This window comes from Taudactylus pleione, unplaced genomic scaffold, assembly GCF_031769625.1.
Source record: "Taudactylus pleione unplaced genomic scaffold, aTauple2 ptg000190l, whole genome shotgun sequence".
NCBI classification, from domain to species: domain Eukaryota; kingdom Metazoa; phylum Chordata; class Amphibia; order Anura; family Myobatrachidae; genus Taudactylus; species Taudactylus pleione.
Window position 1 is genome coordinate 8,034,589 of NW_028284592.1, and position 27,334 is coordinate 8,061,922.

The following is a 27,334-nucleotide window of genomic DNA, read 5'->3' on the forward strand; positions in this document are numbered from 1 at the left end:
TTTGGCTTTCCATTCTAATTTTTAATGAAAAAATACAAATAAAGTTTAAAATAAAAAATTGTTAAGATAAAAAAAATCTCAAAAAAACTCTTTACATATAAAATTATATCTAAAAAAACAGCGCCAAAAGAAGTAATGTGGCGGTGCAAGTACCACTACAATACTAGTTAAATAGGCTTCCCCATGCAATGGCCAGATAGCAGTGTTATCACTTACCAGTGGGAAGTTTAATGTTTATAGAAAAAGCCACTGACTAGGATATTTGTGTTTATTATTTATAATTTATAATATTATTACTGAAGCTTTTTGTGCTACCATTCATGTCTAAGGCAAAGCAAAGGTACGCCTTTGCAAATTCAACCCCTTGTACCTTAAAATCGCACTGGATTAAAATGTTCTTAATTTTCAACCTTTGTATGATCAAATATTTAGTATCTACAACCCAGTGGCATCACTAGGGGGGTGTGGGCCGCACCATGTGGCATCACTAGGGGGGGTGGGCCGCACCCTCTAGGGGCCGGCGCTCCGGGCGACGGCCCTGTTACCCCGCCCCTAGAACCATCACTGGCTACAACCTACATATTAAACTTTTTCTGTACTACCTCAAACACAACATAGCAATCTCTGTACATTGAGCTGCATATTTCTAAAGTATATTTGCAGAATATTCCCCGAACATGCATTTTGGTGAGGGGGGGCCTGGAAATATATAGCATTTCTAGGATTGAAGAAGGAGGGACTGCAGCAGATATGTCTGATATATGCCGTGGTCCCTCCAATTCCGCCTGCAAAGCACCCCCATAGAAATTTCTATGGGGACTGCTATGCTGTTGGATTTACCAAGCTCTGGATTTACCAAGCTCTGGAAAGTGAAGTTTATAGAAGTCTATGGGCTACCGTTCCACAGATTTTCATTTTCACATTGCAAATTTAGGCAAAATTATCATATCCTAACTGAATTTAAAATATGGGATGTAATAAATCGGACCTATATCTACAAGAACTAAGGTATTTCACTGCCAAGTACAGATACATGTTACAGTTCTATACCACCCTATGCTATGCCCAGATCTCCCACATACTGGCATATATATAGTTTCACACATACATTTAAATATGTTATTTATAATATAGGGGGTCTGTTAGGTATGTTTATATGTGTATACATACATACATGAGTGGAAGCCAGGCTTTCTGCCACTCGGGCCAAAGACTCGACTCGGTGTCCCCCCACCATTTAGATAGTAGTCATCTTTGGCTAGCTTGCATACAGCTGTCAGCATTGTAAAGACTGAAATGTATATAGGGTGAGGGAAACATTTTTTTTTTAGTTACATTAAGGTGCCAGAGCCTGCTACATTTATTCTGTGGTTCTGGGGTATTTACAATTTTGCAATGGAGCATGCAGACTCAACTGTCTCAAATCAGTGCCTAAGTATTGATTACAGTACTACACTATCTCACCCATTACAGAGTAATGCAGTGACACCCATATACTGCTGAAAGCTTCAGTGACTGCCTTGTAATGGAGATATTACAGTGATTGCTGTATAATACAGAGAGCATTGCAGAGAACGCCATATAATGCAGAGAACAACATAGTGACTGCCATATAATACAGAGAGCATCACAGTGACCACCAGACAATATAGAGAACATTGCAGTGACCGCCATATAATACAGAGAGCATTACAGTGACTGCCGTATAGTACAGATAGCATCACAGTGACCTCCATATAATACGGAAAGCATCACAGTGACAGCCTTATAATACAGAGAGCATCAGTGACCACCATATAATACAGAGAGTGTTACAGTGACCACCATATACTACAGAGAGCATCGCAGTGACTGCAATATAATACAGTAGGCATTACAGTGATCGCCATATAAAATAAAGTACATTGTGACTGCCATATAATAGAGGGCATGCCATATAATACAAAAAACTACACATTGACCACCAAATAATGCTGAGAACATCACAGTTACCGCCATATAATACAGAGAGCATCAGTGACCACCATATAATACAGAGTGTTACAGTGACCGCCATATAATACAGAGAGCATCGCAGTGACTGCAATATAATACAGTAGGCATTACAGTGATCGCCATATAAAATAAAGTACATTGTGACTGCCATATAATAGAGGGCATGCCATATAATACAAAAAACTACACATTGACCACCAGATAATGCTGAGAACATCACAGTGACCGCCATATAATACAGAGAGCATCACAGTAACCACCAGATAATATAGAGCACATCGCAGAGGCCGCCATATAATACTGAGATAATTACAGTGACCATCTTATAATATAGGAAGCATTGCAGTGACTGCCATGTCATACAGAGAGCATTACAGTGACTGTCATATAAAATAGAGAGCATTACAGTGACCACCATATAAAATAAAGTACATCATAGGGACCTCCATGTGAGATCATCGCAGTGACTGCCATAGACAAGTTGACTCTCATGAACAAGTTGAAAAGGAACTACTTTAGCAAATCCTTACAGACAATGCTGTTCAGTTCAATGACAATTAATTTCAGAGTATCATAAGACTACTGGGACATTAACCATACAACCTGCAGTCCCTATTACCCACAGCCCAATGGACTAGCTAAAAGAGCAGTTTGCTCTGCCAAAGATCTCTTGGAAAAATAGTCCATAGTTGGCTTTAATGTGATCATAGTGCTACTTAAACTGGGGATTACTCCAAGTGGTTTGTCCTCACCTGCACAACGCCTCCTTTCAAGATGTATCTACACCGCCATTCCACTAGCAAAACCTAAGCTTCAGCCACAACTCAACACCAATATACAGAATGCACTTAGCAGTTCCAGAATACAGCTTAAGACCAGCCATGATAAGTCTTCTCACTGTCTGAGCCACCTACATCCTTGATCAGCAGTTTACGTTCAAACCCATGTGGGATTTGACAGATTGGGTATTGTGTAATGATATTCTAACAGGCCGAATAGCTATGTTGTAGAAGCTGGCAGCACCGTATGTGAGCGAAACAGACTTCACTTTCTATGAGTGTTGGGCACCAGTTTTCATGGATAGAGCTCCCTCTGAGGAACCTCCTGAAAGAGCTCAGGGCTGTCCCATGTTCATACCCCACTGTGACTCATCTCAATATGATCATCATAACCCACTTGCCTCTCACTAGGTCTAGTTGAGTTTACAGAACTAATCCAAAACTTCAGGACTTTAGGCCTGATTCATCATGGATCGCAACTGCAACAGCGCACGCAGATCGACCGATGGTGCGTACTGCACCGCGCGTTCTTGAGTTGGCATTGCGATCGCACTGCGATCACCTACGCAGATAGAAAGCCATCACAGATCAAGGGGTGGGACATCAACGTTTGGTGGTGGTGATGGGGGAGTGGCCGGGGAAACGCAGACAAGCTTGTCCGTTTGAACGCCATTGCATGGGCGTGCATAAATTAGCCACTGCAACGGCATACGCAGCTTGAGTACTTCCTGCGTGCGATGAGGTTAGCAATTTCTGAGTAAGGTCAGACCTGTTGTAATTGTGAGTGAGGGGCCGATGTTACTCGATGTATACGCATGACTGTAAGGTATTACAGATGTGAGACAGCGGTAGTGGGCTTTGCGATTGCATTCATTAGCAGATTTTCTCAGCAGACCTGCATGTGTAATCGCAGCCGCGTTCGCAATAGAAATCCATAGTGAATCAAGCCCGCAGATCGGCTGAACTGTGATCACCTATGCAGATACAGGTCAGACCCATTGTAATTGTGCGTGAGGGGCCGATGCTCCCGAAGTATACGCAGGACTGCAAGGTATTACGGATGTAAGATAGCGGTAGTGGGTGTCTCTATGCTGGCTGTGCGACGGCTTTGTGATTGCATTCATTAGCATATTTTCGCAACAGACCTGCGTGCGTAATCGCAGCCACGATTGCAATCGCGATCCGTAGTGAATCAGGCCCTTTGTTACATAGTTCTCACCTGCATTGCAAGCATTTCTTCATGTTGATGTATTTACCCCACTAGGCAGCATCAATCACCTGTTACACTGTTTATCACTCATACACCAATGTGTATAATACATATCTGAAAACAAGGGCTGTAGATTTGTCTTACCCTGGTTGGCAGAGTAACATTATGTCAACCATTCCTCAGTTTTGGCATTAATCTTACAGTATTTTGCATGCATATGGAAAAGACACGTTTTAGCAGCACACTAGTCCACACAGGGGACTGTATAAATTATGTATAGTTTTATGTTATCCTATGTGCAGTTATTGGGTTGTTTCTTTATTGTTTTTTTTTTGTTTTGTTTTTTTACCCTTTCCAGACCTGCCCCATATGATTTCACCCATAACCTTTACACTAAAATACACCCTCAAACTATTTTATTGTGAGATGGTTATAATACCTAAATAGCAGTTCTCAGGACAGATTTAAAGGTATTAATAGGGGATAAAAAAAAATATTCAAAGAATGGAAACTGGCCTAAAGGGTAGCATCTGCTAGTTGATTTCCTATGACCATCCTAAAACCAGATAAAATCCTCATAACAATAATTTGACACATTTATCTATTAATATTTGCATTAAACAAATACACAGATTAAATTGAAATAAAGGGTTAGAATCCATTTTAAATGTACACAATACATTCTATCCAATATGACACAGGAGACTGATTTATTAAAGAACTACCCCCATTTACTTAGAGGAAAGGGACATCAATTGCTAACAGAAGGAGTAGAGCCAACATAGTGCACTGAAAAGTTAATAAACAATTTAAAATAATGTAATATTTACTGGATTAATCTGTCAGAGTTGCAATTATCTTATAAAGTCCTTGGGCCAAATGTAATAGGTTGCAATTTAAAGTAAAAATGCAACTTTTGAGCTTGAGGCTACTACACTATGTGAATCTATGCGAGTATTTCCTTATGTAAACTAACACCTTTTAATGCGACTAGTATTAAATGGTGTGAGTTATACAGAAGACATCACAGATCAGTGAGATCCGTGAAGGCTTCTGTCTGTGTGTTTTTAAAAAAAAGATGTGCACCCCCTCCCCAGAAGCATAACCAGCCCCGGGCTCTGTACAGCTGGTGCTGGTTCTAAAAATAAAGGGTTCAAAATGCCTAGGGGGCCCCTGTATATTAACTACCAGCACAGGGCTTTTCTGAGCCGGTCCTGGTTGTGGAAAAACAGGGGACAAAATGAGTAGGGGTCCCCTGCATGCTGGTACTTGGAGAACCACAGTTCTCTTGAGGTGACCTTTGTGGTTACATAATTGGATACAATGTTGCGGATCCCACCATAGACTTCAATGGAGATTTCTCACCATTGAAGTCTATGGAGGAGACAGGCTGACCGCACACAGCCTAGCTAGCAGCTCAGACGGAGACGCCCTCTGATGGGCTGGCGGCTCCTGCAATGACTGGCCACATGTGGGCCCCAGTCATTCGCACGGATACCTTTCTTCCTGTCCGGCATGGTTTTGGATGTTTGCATTTTTTTTTAACCCCCTTGATGCCTACAGGGACTGAAGAGGACATGAACATCGCATAGGAGGGTGAGTATGGATTTTTTACAGATACACCTATGGAATCCTACTGGACAAGGGGACATGATGTCATCAGGGATACTAGGTGAGTATGTGTGTCAGTTAGTGTGAGTGTGCAAGTATGTTTAAATAAAATTGTACTTTCACAGTGTCTTGTCTTTAAATATTTCTTTGGCTGTGGTACTAAAGGTATCAGCAGGCCTGTAATGCGGCACATGCTGTTACTTGTGGATCTCCAAATACCAGCATGCGGGGGAGGCTTGCTGGGATGTGTAGTACCACAGCTAAAGACAATATTAACACTTCTATTTTACACAACACATTTACAATATCAACCTGGCACCCACCGGCCAGGGGTGGCAGGGATAGCCCCGGGCTATCAGCCTAGGCCTGGGGTGCTCTGGGGAGGGGGACCCTTTTTGGGGGGTCCCACCTGCTCAGGGATCCCCGGTCTGGGCTGACTATTGATCAGGGGTAATGCTTTGGCCAGGGAAACCGGTGACAGGTTTTCCCTGCCTGTAGCATTAACCCCCCCACTAGAGTCTATTGGAATAGGTTATGGAAATTACAGGGGACCCCTACTCGTTTTGTCCCGTTTTTCCACAACCAGGACCGTCTCAGAAAAGCCCTGTGCTGGTACTTAATATACAGGGGCCCTCTACGCATTTTGGCCCCTGTATTTTTAGAACCAGGACAGGCTTTATATAGCCCGGTGCTGGTTATGCTTATGGGGAGAGGGTGCACATCTTTTTTAATTCTTAAAAGTGTTATATGTACACACAGAAACATGCACGTATCTCATGGATATGTGCATGTTTCTGTGTTACTCTGACCTGCTCAGGATAAACTCGCCTATCTGAACCTGGTCTAAAGTTCTGGTGAAGTTTAGGCAAGTTTGGCTTGCGAATTTGCAAATCACAACCTTTTACATTTGGAGAGTTGTAAATTTAGAATGGGAAAACATCTGGATGCGATTTGGCAACTGTATGTCTTGTATGCTTTTATAGTTTATAACTTGTGGCATTTGAGGTGGGATGTGAGGTCAGGATTATGCCATTCACAGAGATTTGCGTCTTCATCATGGATCTGCTCGCCCGCTTCACTGCAGAAGTAGATGGGATGCAGGAGTGTTGTCTACTCTCTTGGGCTCCCCAAAATTTGTGAGTCTCCCAGACATTCCAGGAGAGAAGGCTAATAGGACCATGCAATTGCTGCATGTAGCAGATAGTGCAAACGCAGAGATCCGGGCACACTGCCACTGATAGACAGGGGTGGAACATGGGAATGCTGGGCCCTATGGTAAAGGGGGAACGGTCTGTTTATGTCCTCCCACAGTGCACATGCATCAGGCCTGTGTATGTGTGATAACCCCCTTTTACACTGGACCCCAGGTGTGGTGTAATGTAGAAGTTTTCTTACTAGTCAGTAGTTCCAGTAAGTGGGCTGTAAATACAGGCAACAAAAGTGTTTTACCAAGGGAATTTATACACAATGCAAGAATTTCTTAACAAATAACAAGCTGACTAAGTCTCAATTTCACTACAATACATACAATTAGGCAATTCAAGAAACACTTCTAGACATACACTTTGAACAAGCAAATGACACTTGGATCTGTACATTTTATTAAACCGGAAAATCGGGAACCTCGGATCAGACTCGACCCTCTATCAGGCTGATGAGAAAAAATTAATACATATATTTCGACAACAATACATTAAGATAAATCAGCAATAAAAGTTAAATAATCACTCCCCGTTTTGTTTGTGCACAATCAAATAGTCAATAACTACAGTGTTTCCCCGATAATAAGACACTGGGCCTGATTCAGACCCACTCGCGAGCGGCTGTCCGCTCGCAAGTGGGTCGATGTTCTGCACTGAGCATGCGCACGACAGAGGGAGCTCCGTCGTGCGCATGCGCCAGACGCGACGAGCGAAGGATTTTCCTTCGCTCGTAGTGTCTCTTCCAAGGGGGCGTGCTGTCGATGTTGACTGACAGCACGCCCCCTTTGGTGGGCGTGCCGGGGGTGTGCCTCCCTGACGGGGGCATTCCCACGGGAACGCCTCCCATCAGAAGCCGGCCCACTGACATCACTAGTGATGTCAGTGGGAGTGATTTTGGCTCTGATAGAGCGAAAATCACTCCGGAGCTTGCGGTTGAAAACCTCAACCGCAGGCTCCGGCTCGCAGTTTCGATGGTCGCGATGGTCACGACCATCGCGGCCATCAAAATGCACGCTCGTATAGGCTGTGGGTGGTGACCCACAGCTATACGAGCGTCCAGGAGGACGCTCCATTTTTATGGAGGGCGGCCCTCATTCAGAGCGTGCGCTCTGCTCAGAGCGTACGGCTCTGAATGAGGGCCACTGTCTTATCTTTTTTTTTGTTAACAAAAACACCATAGGGCTTATTTTCGGGGTAGGTCTTATATTAATTTTGACAGCAGTGCCCTTATGCAGGCCCCCCCTTGCAGAAGTGTCCCATATGCTGGCCACCCCCTTGCAGAAGTGTCCCATATGCAGGCCACCCCCTTGCAGGCCCCCTTGCAGAAGTGCCCCTTATGCAGGCCCCCCCCTTGCAGAAGTGCCCCTTATGCATGCCCCCCATTGTGGAAGTGCCGCTTATGCATGCCCCCCCCTTGTGGAAGTGCCGCTTATGCATGCCCCCACCTTGCAGGCCCCCTTGTGGAAGTGCCGCTTATGCAGGTCCCCCCCTGTAGCAGTGTCCCTTACTGTAGTGAACTTACCTGACTCGCCGCCGTCCGGGATGTCGCTCTCACCTGCGCGCTGACTGGATCTAACATGATCCAGCAGGCGCGGCCGCACAGGATCCTCAGCACGCGGGTGACGTCATGACGTCACCCGCGCACTGCATGACTGGGAACGCTGGTCTCTGCAGCGTTCCCAGCTGAAAATGAGTTCAGGTAGGTCTTATTTTCGGGGTAGGGCTTAATTTGGACCGGGTTTCAAAATTAGGGGTAGGTCTTATTTTCGGGGTAGGTCTTATTATCGGGGAAACACGGTACCACTGCATGCAAGTGTCTGCCTGCTGTTAGCCCAATGCTTAAATTGTTGTAAACAATTTTCTCCTAAAAGCAGTACTGCAAACTAAAGTTTACTTTGACTAAAGGACAATGTTACTGTCTCCTGCCGTTTATTGTCCGTGTACAACCACAATTGTACATGCTGGGAGAAACAGCACAGATGAGTTTTCTTATATATAGCAATGTTATACCTGCCTTTGTTTACTTGTGATGGTAGTAGCGGGGTGAGGAATAATAGCTCTGCTGACTCCTAACTTTAGTGATTATCTATTAGCACTTATTATCTCTTATCCTGGCTAAACTTGTCCTTCTCATCTGTTGCTAAACTGGATTCAATAATCTCTGGCTATCTGATGCAGCATATTAATAGTTTTTTTGTATTTCTTTCAGGGAAGTAGAGGACTAATTTTGCCTGAATAGTTAGCCTGACACCTGACACAATGCAGATAGAGATACACACTGAATCCTTCCTGAGGGCTATCGAGACTCTCACTGCTTAGGGGGTTATGTGTGGTGATGATGGCTCCCTGCGCTTTGCTGTAGTTATTTCAATTTCCTGTGCAATTGATGATAGTTACTGAAGGCTATGCACGCTGTTATCACTAGTCAAACAAATGGGTCACCCCAGCGGCTGTCCCTGGACTGCTTGGGATCTGTACTTGACTGGTGGGCGTACAAATAAGGGCGGGTTTTAGTTACTTACTACTCCAACTCTGGCTCAACGCCGGGCTGGGAAAACCGCGCCTCCGTTCTCAGCTAACTCTGGCCAGTTACTGAAGGAAGGACGGCCTCCAATGCAGCTCCCCCCGTATCCGCCACCCAACTCTTGTCGCTGAGTCAGCACTTTACCCACAGAGGATACTGCTGAACAAATCCGCACTTTGTCCCTGTCATGCTGGAACTCTGGCCCCCGCAGACTGACTGTCTCCGCACTGCCAACAAGTCTCCTCCATCTCTGAGTTAAGAGATCTTCAGCACAGGGCTACTCTCCATGTTACCACCTCAGACACACTTCTCCAACTGTCAGTTGCCAGACCAATTTAAAACCTCTCTCAGGTACTCAGTGCAAGCTGGCCTTTTTCCTCCCGCCAGACTCGCTTGCTGGACACAGGCTTCCCCGTGCCGGCAAGTCTTCCCCTCTTTTAGTTCATGGAAGAGTCCACGTCTTGGGGACTCCCTGCAGTTTCCTTAGGCTGGGTGGTGTAGGAGAGACCGTCAATTCCCTCTTTTAGGGAAAAACCCAGACAGTATGTCCGCATCAGGGCCATGGGTGTCAGCATATCACCAATAATAGTCGCCACATTTTAAGAATACCCTAATGAACTTACTATTATTTTAACTTTATATAGTGTATAAATACATGAATTACCTTCAACTGGATATAGATTTATACACATTTTTAAAGTTGTGTACAAATATGCATTTACATGTAACCTATAACTAGTTAGGTGGGAGAAAGGGCTCTTTCTCCCCCTTGAAGAAAGGGCTCTTTCTCCCCCTTGAAATACACTGGGTTGCCACATATGTACAGAAAAGACCCATGTTCTGCTCTTTCAAGACCATAGCAAGGGCCACAGATGGGTGACCCAAAACTGCCTGGCCAGACTCACCATACCTCCTGCTGATACCCTCTATGACACCTGCAGGCAAAGCACCCATGTGACAGGAACCCAGGCGAAGCTAAATGCAGACTCTATCAATAGTCCTAAAGACTATATACATACATGTGCCAAAGTCTTCCACCACAATCACTACCTCAAGTCACATATTATAATTTGAGAGGTGTTCCTGTTATATATTTCATAGATATGTAATTGTAAATGTCACTATTAGTTGCCTTATGTAATGCAGCAAGTGAGCCGTGGTGGCCCTTAAAGTCTGGTGGTAGCCATGGCAACGTCAGTTAGTTATTTTCAAACTGGCCATGAGCTCAGGTGCCTGATGGTGACACATCTGCCTGACCACTGAGGAGCTGCACAACTTGGCTAATTATCTTAATTTATTACTATAAGTTTACATTTTTTAATTTTATTATATTACATTTTTAATATACAACTAATCAGTAACATTTATATATAATATACATTGGTGTTTAGTGGGGTATAGTGTATATATATATATATATATATATATATATACAGTGGTGGCCAAAATTGCGGACATGTTTTGAAATTTGAATGTTTTTCAACTTCGAATGTTTATAAAAACTGTTACACTTCATGCAGTGCAATGATTCATATATCAAATGAAAGGAAATTTAATGCTGAATTCAACACAATAAACAGAGGTCAAATATTTGCATTACAAGGGAAATTATGCAGTGAAATCAACACTTAAGGTGAAAATCCCTGTGTACTTATGATGTTACTGTCCTATCAGCATTTCGCTGGGTATCCTTTATTTTTCAAGACAGCAGCACAGCGATGTGTCATTGAGCCAACCAATGTTTGGAGCTCTTCCTTCTTTTCTATGTGGTGCCATGAGATAATTATAGCCTCAATTAATTGTCTTTTATTGGTTGGACGCCTCAGATGTACCAGTTTTTTCAAACAGAACCACAAATGTTCTATGGGGTTCAGGTCTGGGCTGTTTCCTGGCCATCACAGCACCTGTATGTCATTCTCCGTGAACCCCTTTTTGCATGTCCGTGCAGTGTGGCAGGGAACTGAATCCTGCTGGAAAAAAAAATGGGGCATTATCTGGAAAAAGATCCCTGATAGAAGGTAGAAGTTTTGGTTGTAGGATGGTGTCAATGTACTTTCTGCTGTTCAGTTTGCCTTCTATGATATAAAGGCGGCCTACAGCATCTGCTGTCATACATGCCCAGATCATAACACTTGTAGGATTATTTGTTGTCGCTTGAATAAAATCTGGATGTACCTCTTCCCCGATGCGACGTCTCACATATTTTCTCCCATCACTACCAAATATCGATATCTTAGTTTCGTCACTCCATATCACTTGTTTCCACTGACCTGTCCATGCAATGTGTTCTTTTGCCCACTGTATTCGTTTCTGCCGCTGCTTTTTATTCAGCAATGGCTTTATTCGGGGAATCCTACCTTTTAGGCCAACCTCCATTAGTCTTCTCCGTACCGTTCTTGCACTGACAAAAACACCAGTTGCACTCAGTTTACTGCTAATGGCCACAGATGACATCCATCTGTCCCTTACGCAAATTCGTTTTATTCTCCTATCATCAACAGCTGTTGTGCACTTTTTCTGGCCTTTTCCTTCTTTGTTTTGTATAGATTGTGTTTCCTGATAGCGTAAACAAAACTTTCATACTCCTGATGATGTCACATTCCCACCAACTTCTCTCGCAAATTGCTGCATACGAAAGACCATTTTCACTTAACACCACAATCCTGGATCACGTCGCTGTGCTGCAGTCTTGAAAAATAAAGGATACCCAACAAAATACTGATAGGACAGTAACATCATAAATGCACAGGGATTTTCACCCTAAGTGTTGTTTTTACGGCATAAATTCCCTTGTAATGCAAATATTTGACCTGTTTATTGTGTTGAATTCAGCATTACAGTTCCTTACATGTGATATATGAATCATTGCACTGCGTGAAGTGAAACAGTTTTTATAAGCATTCGAAGTTGATAAACATTCAAATTTCAAAATGTGTCAGCAATTTTGGCCACCAGTGTATATATATATTTATATATATATATATATATATATATATATATTACTAAAGGTTTCTACCTTTACCAACTACAGCTTTTATTTATAATATATTTTTGCTAATAAAATACTTTATTATTTAAGATTTAAACAAGTTCATAAGATTTAAACAAGTTCATTACACAGTGTAAATCAATTTAATATATTGAGATTTACACTCTGTTGATTTTAGTTTTACTTCTCTATTTATTGTTAGTTGTTACATAAGCCATAAGCCTTTCTTTAATACATTTATTCTGTTTGGAGTCTTGCTCTATTAGGAGTGACAGAGTACAGTAGCAGAGAATTGGACAGTGGGTGAGTGCAATAAGCCAGTCACTATATACTGTAGTAGGTTCCTTTTAACCCTAGGTTCTAGGGTTAAAGGAAGAGCAGTGGAGGGGATAGCACACGTAATGGACTGTCTATTTACTAAGCCTTGGATTGAGATAAAGTGAACGGAGATAAAGTACCAGCCCATCAGCTCCTAACTGTCATTTTTCAAACACAGCCTGTGACATGGCAGTTAGGAGCTGACTGGCTGGTACTTTATCTCTGTTCACTTTATCTCCATCCAAGGATTAGTAAATATACCCCATATATATCACTAACTAGAGAAATATAGGGCCTGATTCTGAGATTTGCGCAATGATGATATTTACGCAGAGTGAACATAGAGGATTCACTCACACAGTCAGTAACAGGAAGTCAACGTTTGGGGGAGGTAACGTTTGGGGGAGGTGTGTCAGGACCATTTAAACCCCGTTTCATGGGCGTGCATAAATTAGCAATTGAGATCTTCTTTCCAGCATGAGAGATCCCTGTGTGTCAGGAGAGCTGCAGTGTTTGATGTAGGTCAGACTTGACTTACAAGTTGCTTGGCTGGCCAATCTGCGTCAATGTTATCAATGGTTATGCTGTTGTATGTCATGCTCAGCTAAGCTCTGGAAGGCATTAGCATATTATAGCAACTGTGATCCGTAAGAGATTGAGGTTGCGATTGCATTAGCCGAAATCAGGCACACAGTGTGTAGATTTGGACCTAACCTTGCTATAGATACAGTATACATCTAATATTTGTTAGAAAAAAACATGCCACGGATGCTTTATGTTTGTTTAATAAGGTAGATTATGGCCAGATGATGATGGGTGTGTTTCTGGGTACTGGGACAGCCCCTTCTCCTTCCCCTGAGTGCGCCACTGGCATTATAAAAATAATCAGAGATAGAGGACACATGATAAAAATAGTCTGCTGCCCTCTCATTCTAATAATTATTGTAACACATACATGAGGCTGGAGCATGTAGGATTTTGGGAGGAATGGTTAATACAGATGTAGCCAAGCTCATCTATCCCACGATGCAAGCAGCATGGATGGCGCGACTAGTGTGCCCGCATCTATGGCGTGCGCGTATGCACTTGCGCATCATAGACTTCAATGGGGTAATCGCAGGTTGCGAGTGCTCGCAGACTGGCAATTTCTGTGCTTTGCCGCAATGCGTGCGCACGTACGGGCGTATCGCGGCAAAGATGCGGCTGGCTACATCTGTATGAGAGAAGTAGATGCTATAAACTGTTAGGAGGATTTTGAAGTTACATTATTACTCTCTTCCCCCTGCGCATAGTCAGCTAGGCCTGTAGTCCTGCAAATGTAGCTGCATCTCCATTTAATAGCGGCAGTTCCCCCTGCAGTATGTGGCCCTCATGTGCTAGGCGAACATGTCGGTGCATTTCCGCAATAAAATATGAATTGCAGGCGTACATTTATGGATGGCAGATCACTGATCTAATCTTTCATTTATAAATAAGTATTCAGTATTACCATATATAAAAGAGAATAATTTATCACCGCAGGACGAGCACAGAGATAATGGCAGCAAAGAGGAAAAGAGTGGATGTCGCTGGAGAGGAAGACAGCAGGATGTGTGCAGAGCTGCATGCAGCAAAGAGGAGAAGACTGGACGTCAGTGGAGAAGACCAAGGCTGACAGTTTCCCACGCTAACACCAGAGGAGAAAGCGGCCTTTTATCGACTGCTGGGTACGGCTTATTGCTTTACCATTTATTAAGACCACAAAAGACACTACTGCTATGCCGGGTATACACTAGACAATATGGATCGAAACAACATATCAGACACATGGGCCAGTGTGTACCCGCTATGTCGCTGACGATGTGCGCTCCGGCATGTAGTCAGTGACATTGCCCGTCAGACCTGCATGCTGGTCCGACAGGCGATCCTCAGCGGGGGCCATGTTGCTGAATGTGTAAGCACTTGCCAATGCCGGGCACCACTGCCAGGTCTCGCTGCTCACGATATTGCGCTGGGTACACATTGTTTAGTGTGTACCTAGCTTTAGAGTGACTTTACTAATCACCGCTGTACAGATGTAGGAACCCCCCTCATACCTGCACCCCCACATCTCAGCCTGAGTGTCCAGGATTGGGGTTAGGGAAAGGTTTGTCCTGTTCCTGGCCCTGTGATCTGTACAAAAAGCATTCCCATGCGAGTGTTGTATCTACAGCACACAAGCATCAGTCCCTATATATCATGGTGGCAGAGTACGCCCATCCCAGCACAATATGATTTCACCTTTAATATGATAAAATTGAAATTCCCTTGTAAAGTTTTGCCTAATATGCCACATTACTACATTTATGGCATAAGGGATAACTGTGCAGAAAAGTCAGCGTCTATTTCATCCAATAAGATTGTGACATTTTCTAGTAGTATATAAATTAAAGCAAATGTCTGATTGGCTGCTACAGGCAACATCAACTCTTCTTCACAGTTACCTGCAGAAAAGTTTATATAAATATTGCCCACTACCAGGGGCGTAACTAGAACTTTTTGGGCCCCATAGCAAAATTTTTAAGGGCCCCCCCTAACTTAGGTCTTACACAATAACCACAGTAGTTCCCCTAAAACATTAAATGCCCACTGTAATGGTGCCCCTTATGCAATGCTCACTGTAATGGTGCCCCTTACGCAGTGCCCCCAGTAGTGAGCCCCCTGTAGTTGCCCCTAGTAATGAGCCCCCTGTAATGCCCCCAGTAGTGAGCCCCCTGTAATGCCCCCAGTAGAGAGCCCCTTGTAATTGCCCCCAGTAGTGAGCCCCCTGTAATGCCCCCAATAGTGAGCCCCTTGTAGCTGCCCACAGTAGTGAGCCCTGTGTAGCTGCCCCCAGTAGTGAGCCCCCTGTAGTGATCCCCTGTAGCTGCCCCCAGTAGTGACCTCCTGTAGCTGCCCCCAGTAGTGACCCCCTGTAGCTGCCCCCAGTAGTGAGCCCCTGTAGCTGCCCCCAGTAGTGAGACCCCAGTAACTGCCCCAGTAGTGAGCCCCCTGTAGTGACCCCCTGTAGCTGCCCCCAGTAGTGACCCCCTGTAGCTTCCCCCAGTAGTGAGCCCCCTGTAGTTGCCCCCAGTAGTGAGCCCCCTGTAATGCCCCCAGTAGTGAGCCCCTGTAGCTGCCCCCAGTAGTGAGCCCCCAGTAGCGACCCCCTGTAGCTTCCCCCAATAGTGAGCCCCCTGTAGTAAGCCCTCTGTAATGCCCCCAGTAGTGAGATCCCAGTAACTTCCCCCCACGCGCGCGGGCGCGTGCGCACACACAAAACAAACAAAAAAATACTTACCTTATCCCCGCTCCTGTGAAGCCGCCGACCGCCCCGTCGCCCGCTCCTCGGCACTATGAGAGTGACGTCATGACGTCACTCCCATAGTGCACTGCGGGACACGGAAGACGGAGCTCATTCCTGAGCTCCGTCCCCGGCGTCCGCTCCTCGGCACTATGGGAGTGACGTCATGACGTCACTCCCATAGTGCATTGCGGGACCCGGAAGACGGAGTGAGCTCCGTCCTCCGGCTGCCGCCGGGGGTTTGAGTGGGAGTCGGGCGTCCGCTGGTAACACAATCTCAGCGGGCGCCCGGCATATGGAAAGTGCAGGGGGTGCGATCGCTGGGCCGGCGGGCCCCTTAAGCCGCCGGGCCCCATAGCAACCGCACCCCCTGCACCCTCCATAGTTACGCCACTGCCCACTACATCATATAACATGTCACCATTGCTGCTTCTCATTGCAGAGGAAGATGTCACCAAGAGGTTCCAGGAATTAGATTACTGCAAGGAAGTGTCAGACAAGGGGCCTGATTCAGACCCACTCGCGAGCGGCTGTCCGCTCGCAAGTGGGTCGATGTTATGGACTGAGCATGCGCACGACGGAGGGAGCTCCGTCGTGCGCATGCGCCAGACGCGACGAGCGAAGGAAAGTCCTTCGCTCGTTGTGTCCGATCAAAGGGGGCGTGCTGTCAATGTTGATTGACAGCACGCCCCCTTTGGTAGGCGTTCCGGGGGCGTGCCTCCCTGACGGGGGCGTTCCCACGGGAACGCCTCCCGTCAGAAGCCGGCCCACTGACATCACTAGTGATGTCAGTGGGAGTGATTTTGGCTCTGATAGAGCCAAAATCACTCCGGAGCTTGCGGTTGAAAACCTCAACCGCAGGCTCCGGCTCGCAATTTCGATGGTCGCGATGATCACGACCATCGCGGCCATCAAAATGCACGCTCGTATAGCCTGTGGGTGGTGACCCACAGCTATACGAGCGTCCAGGAGGACGCTCCATTTTCATGGAGCCCGGCCCTCATTCAGAGCGTACGGCTCTGAATGAGGGCCAAGGTCTTTATGTTACTGTTGCTTATCTATTACTATTTCCTTATATTCATACTCATTAGTGTGTAATAGGTGGAAAATATCTCCATTCTGACTATATAACTGCTGTTTCTATTCTAGTACCTACTGGCCATGGTGTTGGTGTATTTCCAGAGATCTGGCCTGGCTGTCAGCAAATACACCTGGCTCAATTTTTACAGCGCACTGTAAGTATTTTCTCTCTGTGATTAGTCAGATACAGCTGGAGATAGATCCCTGAAAAACTTATTAGCCAAGTTATAGGTTATTTACTCACATAAATACTAGTTACTGTATGTCCACATAATAAAGGAGACAGGGCCAAATGTAATAGGATGTGATTTGTCAATATATGCAGTAGGATTAAAATCAGAAATGTAGCGGGACTTTTTGCCGTGACTAGAGCAAAGTTGTATAAGGACACATGTGCTGGGCCTGGTGCATGCATGTAACTAGACATGTGTACAGACCCCTATTCTCCTCTGAGCCTGTGGTGGGCCTGGTGCATGCATGTAACTAGACATGTGCACAGACCCCAATTCTCCTCTGAGCATGTGCTGGGCCTGGTGCATGCATGTAAATAGGCATGTGCACAGATCCCTATTCTCCTCTGAGCATGTGGTGGGCCTGGTGCACACCAGTAACTAGACATGTGTACATACCCCTATTCTCCTCTGAGCCTGTGGTGGGCCTGGTGCATGCATGTAACTAGACATGTGTACAGACCCCTAATCTCCTCTGAGCATGTGCTGGGCCTGGTGCATGCATGTAACTAGACATGTGCACAGACCTCAGTTCTCCTTTGAGCATGTGCTGGGCCTGGTGCATGCATGTAACTAGACATGTGCACAGACCCCTATTCTCCTCTGAGCCTGTGGTGGGCCTGGTGCATGCATGTAACTAGACATGTGCACAGACCCCAATTCTCCTCTGAGCATGTGCTGGGCCTGGTGCATGCATGTAAATAGGCATGTGCACAGATCCCTATTCTCCTCTGAGCATGTGGTGGGCCTGGTGCACACCAGTAACTAGACATGTGTACATACCCCTATTCTCCTCTGAGCCTGTGGTGGGCCTGGTGCATGCATGTAACTAGACATGTGTACAGACCCCTAATCTCCTCTGAGCATGTGCTGGGCCTGGTGCATGCATGTAACTAGACATGTGCACAGACCTCAGTTCTCCTTTGAGCATGTGCTGGGCCTGGTGCATGCATGTAACTAGACATGTGCACAGACCCCTATTCTCCTCTGAGCATGTGGTGGGCCTGGTGCACACCTGTAACTAGACATGTGCACAGACCCCTATTCTCCTCTGAGCATGTGCTGGGCCTGGTGCATGCATGTAACTAGACATGTGCACAGACCTCAGTTCTCCTTTGAGCATGTGCTGGGCCTGGTGCACGCATGTAACTAGACATGTGCACAGACCCCAATTCTCCTCTGAGCATGTGGTGGGCCTGGTGCACACCAGTAACTAGACATGTGTACATACCCCTATTCTTCTCTGAGCCTGTGGTGGGCCTGGTGCATGCATGTAACTAGACATGTGCACAGACCCCTATTCTCCTCTGAGCATGTGCTGGGCCTGGTGCATGCATGTAACTAGACATGTGCACAGACCCCTATTCTCCTCTGAGCATGTGCTGGGCCTGGTGCATGCATGTAACTAGACATGTGCGCAGACCCCAATTCTCCTCTGAGCATGTGCTGGGCCTGGTGCATGCATGTAAATAGGCATGTGCACAGACCCCTATTCTCCTCTGAGCATGTGGTGGGCCTGGTGCACACCAGTAACTAGACATGTGTACATACCCCTATTCTCCTCTGAGCCTGTGGTGGGCCTGGTGCATGCATGTAACTAGACATGTGCACAGACCCCAATTCTCCTCTGAGCATGTGCTGGGCCTGGTGCATGCATGTAAATAGGCATGTGCACAGACCCCTATTCTCCTCTGAGCATGTGGTGGGCCTGGTGCACACCAGTAACTAGACATGTGTACATACCCCTATTCTCCTCTGAGCCTGTGGTGGGCCTGGTGCATGCATGTAACTAGACATGTGTACAGACCCCTATTCTCCTCTGAGCATGTGCTGGGCCTGGTGCATGCATGTAACTAGACATGTGCACAGACCTCAGTTCTCCTTTGAGCATGTGCTGGGCCTGGTGCATGCATGTAACTAGACATGTGCACAGACCCCTATTCTCCTCTGAGCATGTGCTGGGCCTGGTGCATGCATGTAACTAGACATGTGCACAGACCCCAATTCTCCTCTGAGCATGTGGTGGGCCTGGTGCACACCAGTAACTAGACATGTGTACATACCCCTATTCTTCTCTGAGCCTGTGGTGGGCCTGGTGCATGCATGTAACTAGACATGTGCACAGATCCCTATTCTCCTCTGAGCATGTGCTGGGCCTGGTGCATGCATGTAACTAGACATGTGCACAGACCCCTATTCTCCTCTGAGCATGTGCTGGGCCTGGTGCATGCATGTAACTAGACATGTGCACAGACCTCAGTTCTCCTTTGAGCATGTGCTGGGCCTGGTGCATGCATGTAACTAGACATGTGCACAGACCCCAATTCTCCTCTGAGCATGTGGTGGGCCTGGTGCACACCAGTAACTAGACATGTGCACATACCCCTATTCTTCTCTGAGCCTGTGGTGGGCCTGGTGCATGCATGTAACTAGACATGTGCACAGACCCCAATTCTCCTCTGAGCATGTGCTGGGCCTGGTGCATGCATGTAAATAGGCATGTGCACAGACCCCTATTCTCCTCTGAGCATGTGGTGGGCCTGGTGCACACCAGTAACTAGACATGTGTACATACCCCTATTCTCCTCTGAGCCTGTGGTGGGCCTGGTGCATGCATGTAACTAGACATGTGTACAGACCCCTATTCTCCTTTGAGCATGTGCTGGGCCTGGTGCATGCTTGTAACTAGACATGTGCACAGACCTCAGTTCTCCTTTGAGCATGTGCTGGGCCTGGTGCATGCATGTAACTAGACATGTGCACAGACCCCTATTCTCCTCTGAGCATGTGCTGGGCCTGGTGCATGCATGTAACTAGACATGTGCACAGACCTCAGTTCTCCTTTGAGCATGTGCTGGGCCTGGTGCATGCATGTAACTAGACATGTGCACAGACCCCAGTTCTCCTCTGAGCATGTGGTGGGCCTGGTGCACACCAGTAACTAGACATGTGTACATACCCCTATTCTTCTCTGAGCCTGTGGTGGGCCTGGTGCATGCATGTAACTAGACATGTGCACAGACCCCTATTCTCCTCTGAGCATGTGCTGGGCCTGGTGCATGCATGTAACTAGACATGTGCACAGACCCCTATTCTCCTCTGAGCATGTGCTGGGCCTGGTGCATGCATGTAACTAGACATGTGCACAGAACCCAATTCTCCTCTGAGCATGTGGTGGGCCTGGTGTACACCAGTAACTAGACATGTGTACATACCCCTATTCTTCTCTGAGCCTGTGGTGGGCCTGGTGCATGCATGTAACTAGACATGTGCACAGACCCCAATTCTCCTCTGAGCATGTGCTAGGCCTGGTGCATGCATGTAAATAGGCATGTGCACAGACCCCTATTCTCCTCTGAGCATGTGCTGGGCCTGGTGCATGCATGTAACTAGACATGTGCACAGACCTCAGTTCTCCTTTGAGCATGTGCTGGGCCTGGTGCATGCATGTAACTAGACATGTGCACAGACCCCAATTCTCCTCTGAGCATGTGGTGGGCCTGGTGCACACCAGTAACTAGACATGTGTACATACCCCTATTCTCCTCTGAGCCTGTGGTGGGCCTGGTGCATGCATGTAACTAGACATGTGCACAGACCCCTATTCTCCTCTGAGCCTGTGGTGGGCCTGGTGCATGCATTTAACTAGACATGTGCACAGACCTCAGTTCTCCTTTGAGCATGTGCTGGGCCTGGTGCATGCATGTAACTAGACATGTGCACAGACACCCGTTCTCCTCTGGGCATGTGCTGGGCCTGGTGCACACCTGTAACTGGAAGTTAGTTTTAAATTCTAAAAATATGTGGTAGATATAACTTATGTTATATTATATCTAACACCTCTTCCCAGAAAATACTATTTATTTCTGGGGGCGATATAATGACCCAATTCTTTTTTTAAAGTTCCAGCCAGAATCAAATATTTTCTGTAAATTATATATTTCAGGCTGTACTTCCTGTTGCTGCCATCCTGAGATGGCGCTAATAGAAAAGGCATCATGTCGGACTCTTGGTAAATGAGACCAGGGGGTAAATTTACTAAGAATCGAGATAGGTCGAGATGACCATCTCGGGTGATTTATTGATTTTTTTTCCTGCTTGCAAATTTACTAAAGGTAAAGTCGGGAGAGTTAGAGAGAGATTTCTCTCATCTCCCTCGCTAATCAGCGGCGGCTAACATTAGCGGGCGGTCTTTGGCTGGGACCCACGTGGAGGAGCCGCTCATTGGCTAAACGTGGGTCCCAACCAATGAGCGGCCGCTAATGTGAGCCGCCGCTGATTGGCCAGCGGCCCGGGACTGAAGTAAACTCGTTCCCACGAGCAGACATTAGCGCAGTATATCACCATACAGAAGCATGTTGTTACACTGTATCCAGGGCAAGTATTGGATTTCTGCGAAGAACATCGGGGGACATAAAGGTGAGTATTGGATCTTTTTTTTACAGGTAATTCGATGGGATACTTTACGTTGAAAAGGTGACATGAACATCTGGAAACAGGTGAGTATGTGTAAGTGTGTTTATGGATGCAATAAAGCTTTATTTTCACGGTGTGTTGTGTGTTTTATTAACCATTTCTTTACAGGTGAACTACAGGTACAAGTGGGCCTTTAATGCCCTGCATGCTGGTACTTGTGGTTCTCCAAGTACCAGCATGCGGGGGAGGCTTGCTGGGACCTGCACTGTAAAGACAATGATGAAAATTCAAATTTTTACACTACACCAAACACTATCAACTCACCACCCACCACCCAGGGGTGGCGGGGATAGCCCCGGGCTATCAGCCTAGGCCAAGGGTGCCCTGGAGAGGGTGACCTCTTTATTGGGGGGGTCCCCAACTCCCCAGGGATCCCTGGCCTGGGCTGACTAACGGTCAGGGCTGATGCTGCGGCTGGGGGCCCGGTAAAAGGGCACCCCTGGCTGTGGCATCAGTCCCCCGTTAGAAAGGGTCCTGGGCAGGTTTGAAATATATGGGGGAACTTCACGTCATTTTTTTTCTGCGTATATTTAAAACCAGCTCTGTCCCTGCTGCCTGTTGCTGGTTTGTAATTTACAGTGGAACCCTACACATTTTTTTCCCTCTAAATTAAGAACCAGGACAGGCTGGAAAGCCCAAGGCTGGTTAGTGTTTTGGGGGGGGGGACCTCAAGTAATTTAAAAAAAAAAAACATATCTATTTTTTACAAGTATTAACACACAAGCAGCAAGCACATATCTCACTGATATGTGCTGGCTGCTAGCTCGGGAGAGATTTGCAGAGAGAAAACACTGCAATCTCGGGTGAGTAATCTCCTGCAAAACGAGTAACTCGGGAGAGATATCTCGTTCTGCTTCACCATCGGCAAACTCATGTAGCCTCAAATCGCCTGTTGGTAAATTTGAAAGAAAAAAATGTATTAAATCACCTGAATTTTGGCGACTACCAGTGAGATAAATTACTTTGAAAATCGGGACCATCTCAAATCTTAGTATATTTACCCCCAGGTCTCTACCCTGTGATAAATACACCCTCTGCCACACCACAGTCTAGTCATAGCTTTGTATGTAACAAAACAGGAGCTTTGAAAGTCATGGTAGGTTCTCTGTAATAATGATACAAAGAAGATGTTATGTAAAGTTGGTGACTATAGGGCAGAAACCTGACTTCCCATGGTCTGTTTCTGTAGGTATCTTGCAAACCAGATGGAGGAGGGTGACATGCTCTACCGCCAATTGGAACGCCAGATTGCCCGCTATATACCACTCGTGAAGTTCTGGAAGGTGAAGGACGCCCTGTGGCACAGAATGCAGCACAGAACATTTGTGACTCAGGAAGAACTGGACGAGGTGTGTAACACGGTACAATGAGTGTTGGAGATATGTGTGTACAGGTGCGGTGTATGGCAGAGTTATGTACACACCAGCTCACTTATCAACAATGATCATTACAATGTTTTATGTATCTGAGAGAAAACATTTAATTCCAGTGTAACAAAATGAAGTTCTGGAGCATTTGGGAATAAAATATTTACTGTGCTTTGTGCAGGTTATGGATTATCTGCATCAGCTGCAACATCATTGAAACATTAAAAATCATGTTTTCAGTCTTTTTAGTCCCTGCTAGTTACAGTATGCTAATACCCAAATTCATCTGAGGATGAATTGTTTCTGGGAAAGACGCTCAAGAGCGGAGACAGAATCCCACTTACAGATAGGCTGTGCTTCCTTGTTTTATATTAATCATTGTAAGCTGGGGGATCCTCTGCATAGGAACTAGGCAACACTGTGGCACAATGGTTAGTATTGTTGTGTCACACTGCTGGGGATACGAGTTTGATTCCTGACCAGCCCTGTATCTGTGCAGAGTTTGTATGTCCTTCAGTTGCTTGCATGGGATCCCCCCAGGTACTCATGTTACCTCTTACACTCCAAAAAAGTACTGGTAGTGTAATTAGTTGCCGACTCTGTAAGGTCCGATGGGACAGGGATGATGTGAATGACAAATACTCTCTGTACAGCGCTGCATATTTGGTGGTGCTATATAAATAAATAACTATAACTATTAAGAAGACAAAGGGCCTGATTCAGACCCACTCGCAAGCGGGTCGATGTTTGGCCCCTGTGCATGCGCCGTGTCCGGCATGCGCGAGCCACAGCGAGCGAATTAAGTTCAGTCGCTCCGGGGCTTGCTACAAGACGGGGCGGCTGTCAATGTTGATTGACAGCTCGCCCCGTTTTGTAGGCGGGGAGGGGGGGTGGCTGCATAAACACAGGCGTTTCTTTGTGGGTGGCCCTACTATTAGAGCAGGCAGTCCACTCGGGCTTGCGGGAGCCGAGACCCTACCACAGGTTCTCGTCGCAAGCCTGATGGTCGCGATAATCGCGACCATCGCCAGGCCGCTTGCACAAGATGTGGGTGGTCACCCACAGCTTTGCGAGTGGCCTGGAGGCGGAAAAAAATTCAAAATAAAAAAATGCCCTGATTCAGAGCGAACGCTCGCCAGCAGCGAGCTCCTCTGAATCAGGCCCAAAGTCAGTAAAACAATGAACATCTATCCAACATTGAGGAACATTAAACAAAACCCTCTGTAGATGGGGAGCTCTCCAAGGGCCCCATTTATTAAATATCTGGTTTTAATTATAATTTCTTATCATGGCAATGAGAAATTATGTGCCGGGATGCATTAAAATGCACATGCAGGGACATGGGCTCTGGTAGGAGTCTGTTCCTATGATGTGTTAAAGTAAAGTGATTGCAAACTGAACCTTCTCCTGATAACTTCTGAAATTATTAGTTTTTTCCGGGGGATATCCCGCAAATATTCTTTGATAAATAGCCTCCTTATTATTTGCCAGCATCATGCTCTGAATGTCTATAGGTTAAAGCATTGGCTCACAGGGCTGGGCCTATTGTCACTGGGGAATAGGTCACACTTGTGTCAGTGAGTTACATGTATAAGGGAACATTTTCCTTATTATGCATGGTACCAATTTCCCAGCTATATATCAGGCTCTGGTATAGGCAGAAATACATAACTTTTTGCACATGTCTGTTATCATAATAACTCTCTAATATTGCAGCCAACTCTGAATGAGCCCCGGACAATAATCGGCAGTCAGGGACCCAAAAAAAAGATTATATGGCCCCATAAGATATACTGTTTATCTTTATTCTAGAGCAGGGATGGCCAAACTCGGTCCTCGAGAGCTACCAACAGTTCATGCTTTCCAGGTCACCCAGCAGGTGCACAGGTGTAGTCATTATTCACTGACACATTTTGAAAGATCCACAGGTGGAGCTAATTATTTCACTTGTGATTCTGTGAGGAGACCTGGAAAACGTGAACGGTTGGTAGCTCTCGAGGACTGAGTTTGGCCACCCCTGTTCTAGAGCATCTAACAAACTGCGAGCTGATTATGACCCTCAAAATCACTTGTGTGGCCCCCATCTAAATTACATTTTCTTCCATACCTAGGTGACGAGAGACGACCGTCATCCTGCATGGACGGGAGAGAGAAAATTCCACCATGGCTGGGCGATAAGAAAATATCCTGGGCATCCAATCCCGGCTTGTCATCTGTGTGACCCTCCTCAGCAGCCCAGATTCCCCTCCTGCTCACTGCTCTAGAGCTGCTACATCCAGAGGAGGAAGTTAATATCCTGAGAGCAACACAGGGTGACATAGAGGGTGACAGGGAGAGGCAGAGGGTGATGTGGGGAGGCAGAAAGTGGCAGGGGGAGGTAGTGGGAAACAGTGAGAGGCAATGGGTGACAATGAGTCCAGGAGGGTGACAGTGATAGGCAGAGGGTGGCAGGGCTAAATAGTGGGTGGATGGGAGAGGCAGCGGGTGTCATGTGGTGACTGTGGAGGCAGTGGGTGACCGTGAGAGGCAGAGGGTGTCAGTGAGAGGCAGTGGGTGTCAGGTGGTGACTGGGGAGACAGTAGGTGGCAGGAAAAGGCTGTTGGTGACAAAGAGGCAGTTAGGGGCAGGCAGAGGCAGTAGGTGGCAGGGAGAGGCAAAGTATGACAGAGAGAAGAAGAGGGTGGCATAGAGAGTCAAAGAGATGCAGGGAGAGGCATGAAGATGTAGAGGATGACAGGGAGAGGTAGAGGGTGGCACTGAGAGGCTGTAGGTAGCAGGGAGAGGGTGACAGGGAGAGGAAGAGAGTGACAGGAAGAGGCAGTGAGTGGCAGGGAGATGTAGAGGATGATAGGGAGAGGTAGAGGGTGGCATGGAGAGGCTGTAGGTAGCAGGGAGTGGCAGTGGGTGATAGGGAGAGGAAGAGGGTAGCATGGAGAGTTAGAGAGTGGCAGGCAGAGGAAGTGGGTGTCAGGGAGAGGTAGAGGATGACAGGGAGATGTAGAGGATGAACGGGAGAGGCAGTGAATAGAAGGGGTGGAAGTGGGTGAAATGGAGAGGCAGTCGGTGGTAATCAGTGACATGGAGAGGCAGTGGGTAGCAGGGAAAGGCAGTGGGTGACAGGGACAGGTAAAGGGAGAGGTAGAGGGTGATGGAGGCAGTGGATGACAGGGAGAGGCAGAGGGTGAAGAGAGATGTAGAGGGTGACAGGGAAAGGCAGACGTTGAGAGACAGAGGGTGTTGTAAAGAGGCAGAGGGTGGTACTGGGTAACAATGTGTGATAGAGAATGACAGTGAGAGGAAAAGGGTGGCAGTGGGTGCCTGGCGAGGCAGAGGGTGGCAGGGCTAGGTAGTGGGAGGATGGAAGAGGCAGCGGGGGTCAGGTGGTGACTGGGGAGGCAGTGGGTGAGAGAGGCAGAGCGTGTCGGTGAATGGCAGTGGGTATCAGGTGGTGACTGGGGAGACAGTAGGTGGCAGGGGTGGCTGTGTGTGTGAAATGGAGAGGCAGTCTGGGGCAGAGAGAGGTAGCAAAGGTAGAGGGTCACAGAGAGAGGCTGGTGACAGGGAGAAGAGGGCGGCAGAAAGAGTCAAAGAATGGCAAGGAGATGTAGAGGATGACAAGGACAGGCAGTGGGTGGCAGGGAGATGTAGAGGATGACAGGAAGAGGTAGGTGGCAGGGAGAGGGTGACAGGGAATGTAAGTGGGTGACAGGGAGAGGAAGAGGGTGGCAGAAAGAGACAAAAAGTGGCAAGGAGAGACAGTGAGTGGTAGAGGATGACCGGGAGAGGTTATAGGGTGACAAGGAGAGGAAGAAAGCGGGCGAGAGAATCAGAGAGTGGGAAGGACAGGCAGTGGGTGGCAGGGAGATGTAGAGGATGACGGAGATATAGAAGGTGGCAGGGTGACGGAATGGCAGTAGGTAACAGGGAGAGGAAGAGGGTGGCAGGGAGAGTCAGAGTGGCAGTGGATGGTAGGGAGCGGAATGAGTAACAGGGAGAGGCTGTGGGTTGCAATTGTTGTCTTGTGTGTCTCGTTTCCCCTTGTTTACCCTACTCGGGGACTAGCTACTTGCCGCCGTTGGCAGCGGAAGTCTGGAGGGGTTTGGCCTTTTTGCTGACACTGACGGACTTAATTCTGCTACATGGCAATAATAATTAGAATTCTTATGTCCCATAGAAGATCTTTGGTTTTACCTCCAGCCAAGTTTACTTGTGTTATCCTTGCTTTTCTCTCATACCCGCCCCCTCCCCCACT

At 46.7% G+C, this 27,334-nt stretch overlaps 1 protein-coding gene across 1 annotated transcript; it reads left to right on the top strand.

Moving 5' to 3' along the window:
* Positions 1-14,165: 14,165 nt before the first annotated feature.
* Positions 14,166-25,346, top strand: LOC148519379 (speedy protein 1-B-like). Its single transcript, XM_088476622.1, has 4 exons — positions 14,166-14,258; positions 17,079-17,164; positions 22,905-23,064; positions 25,194-25,346. Exons 1-4 carry the CDS (start codon positions 14,166-14,168, stop codon positions 25,344-25,346), a joined length of 492 nt encoding a protein of 163 aa, XP_088332748.1.
* The last annotated feature ends 1,988 nt before the right edge of the window (positions 25,347-27,334 follow it).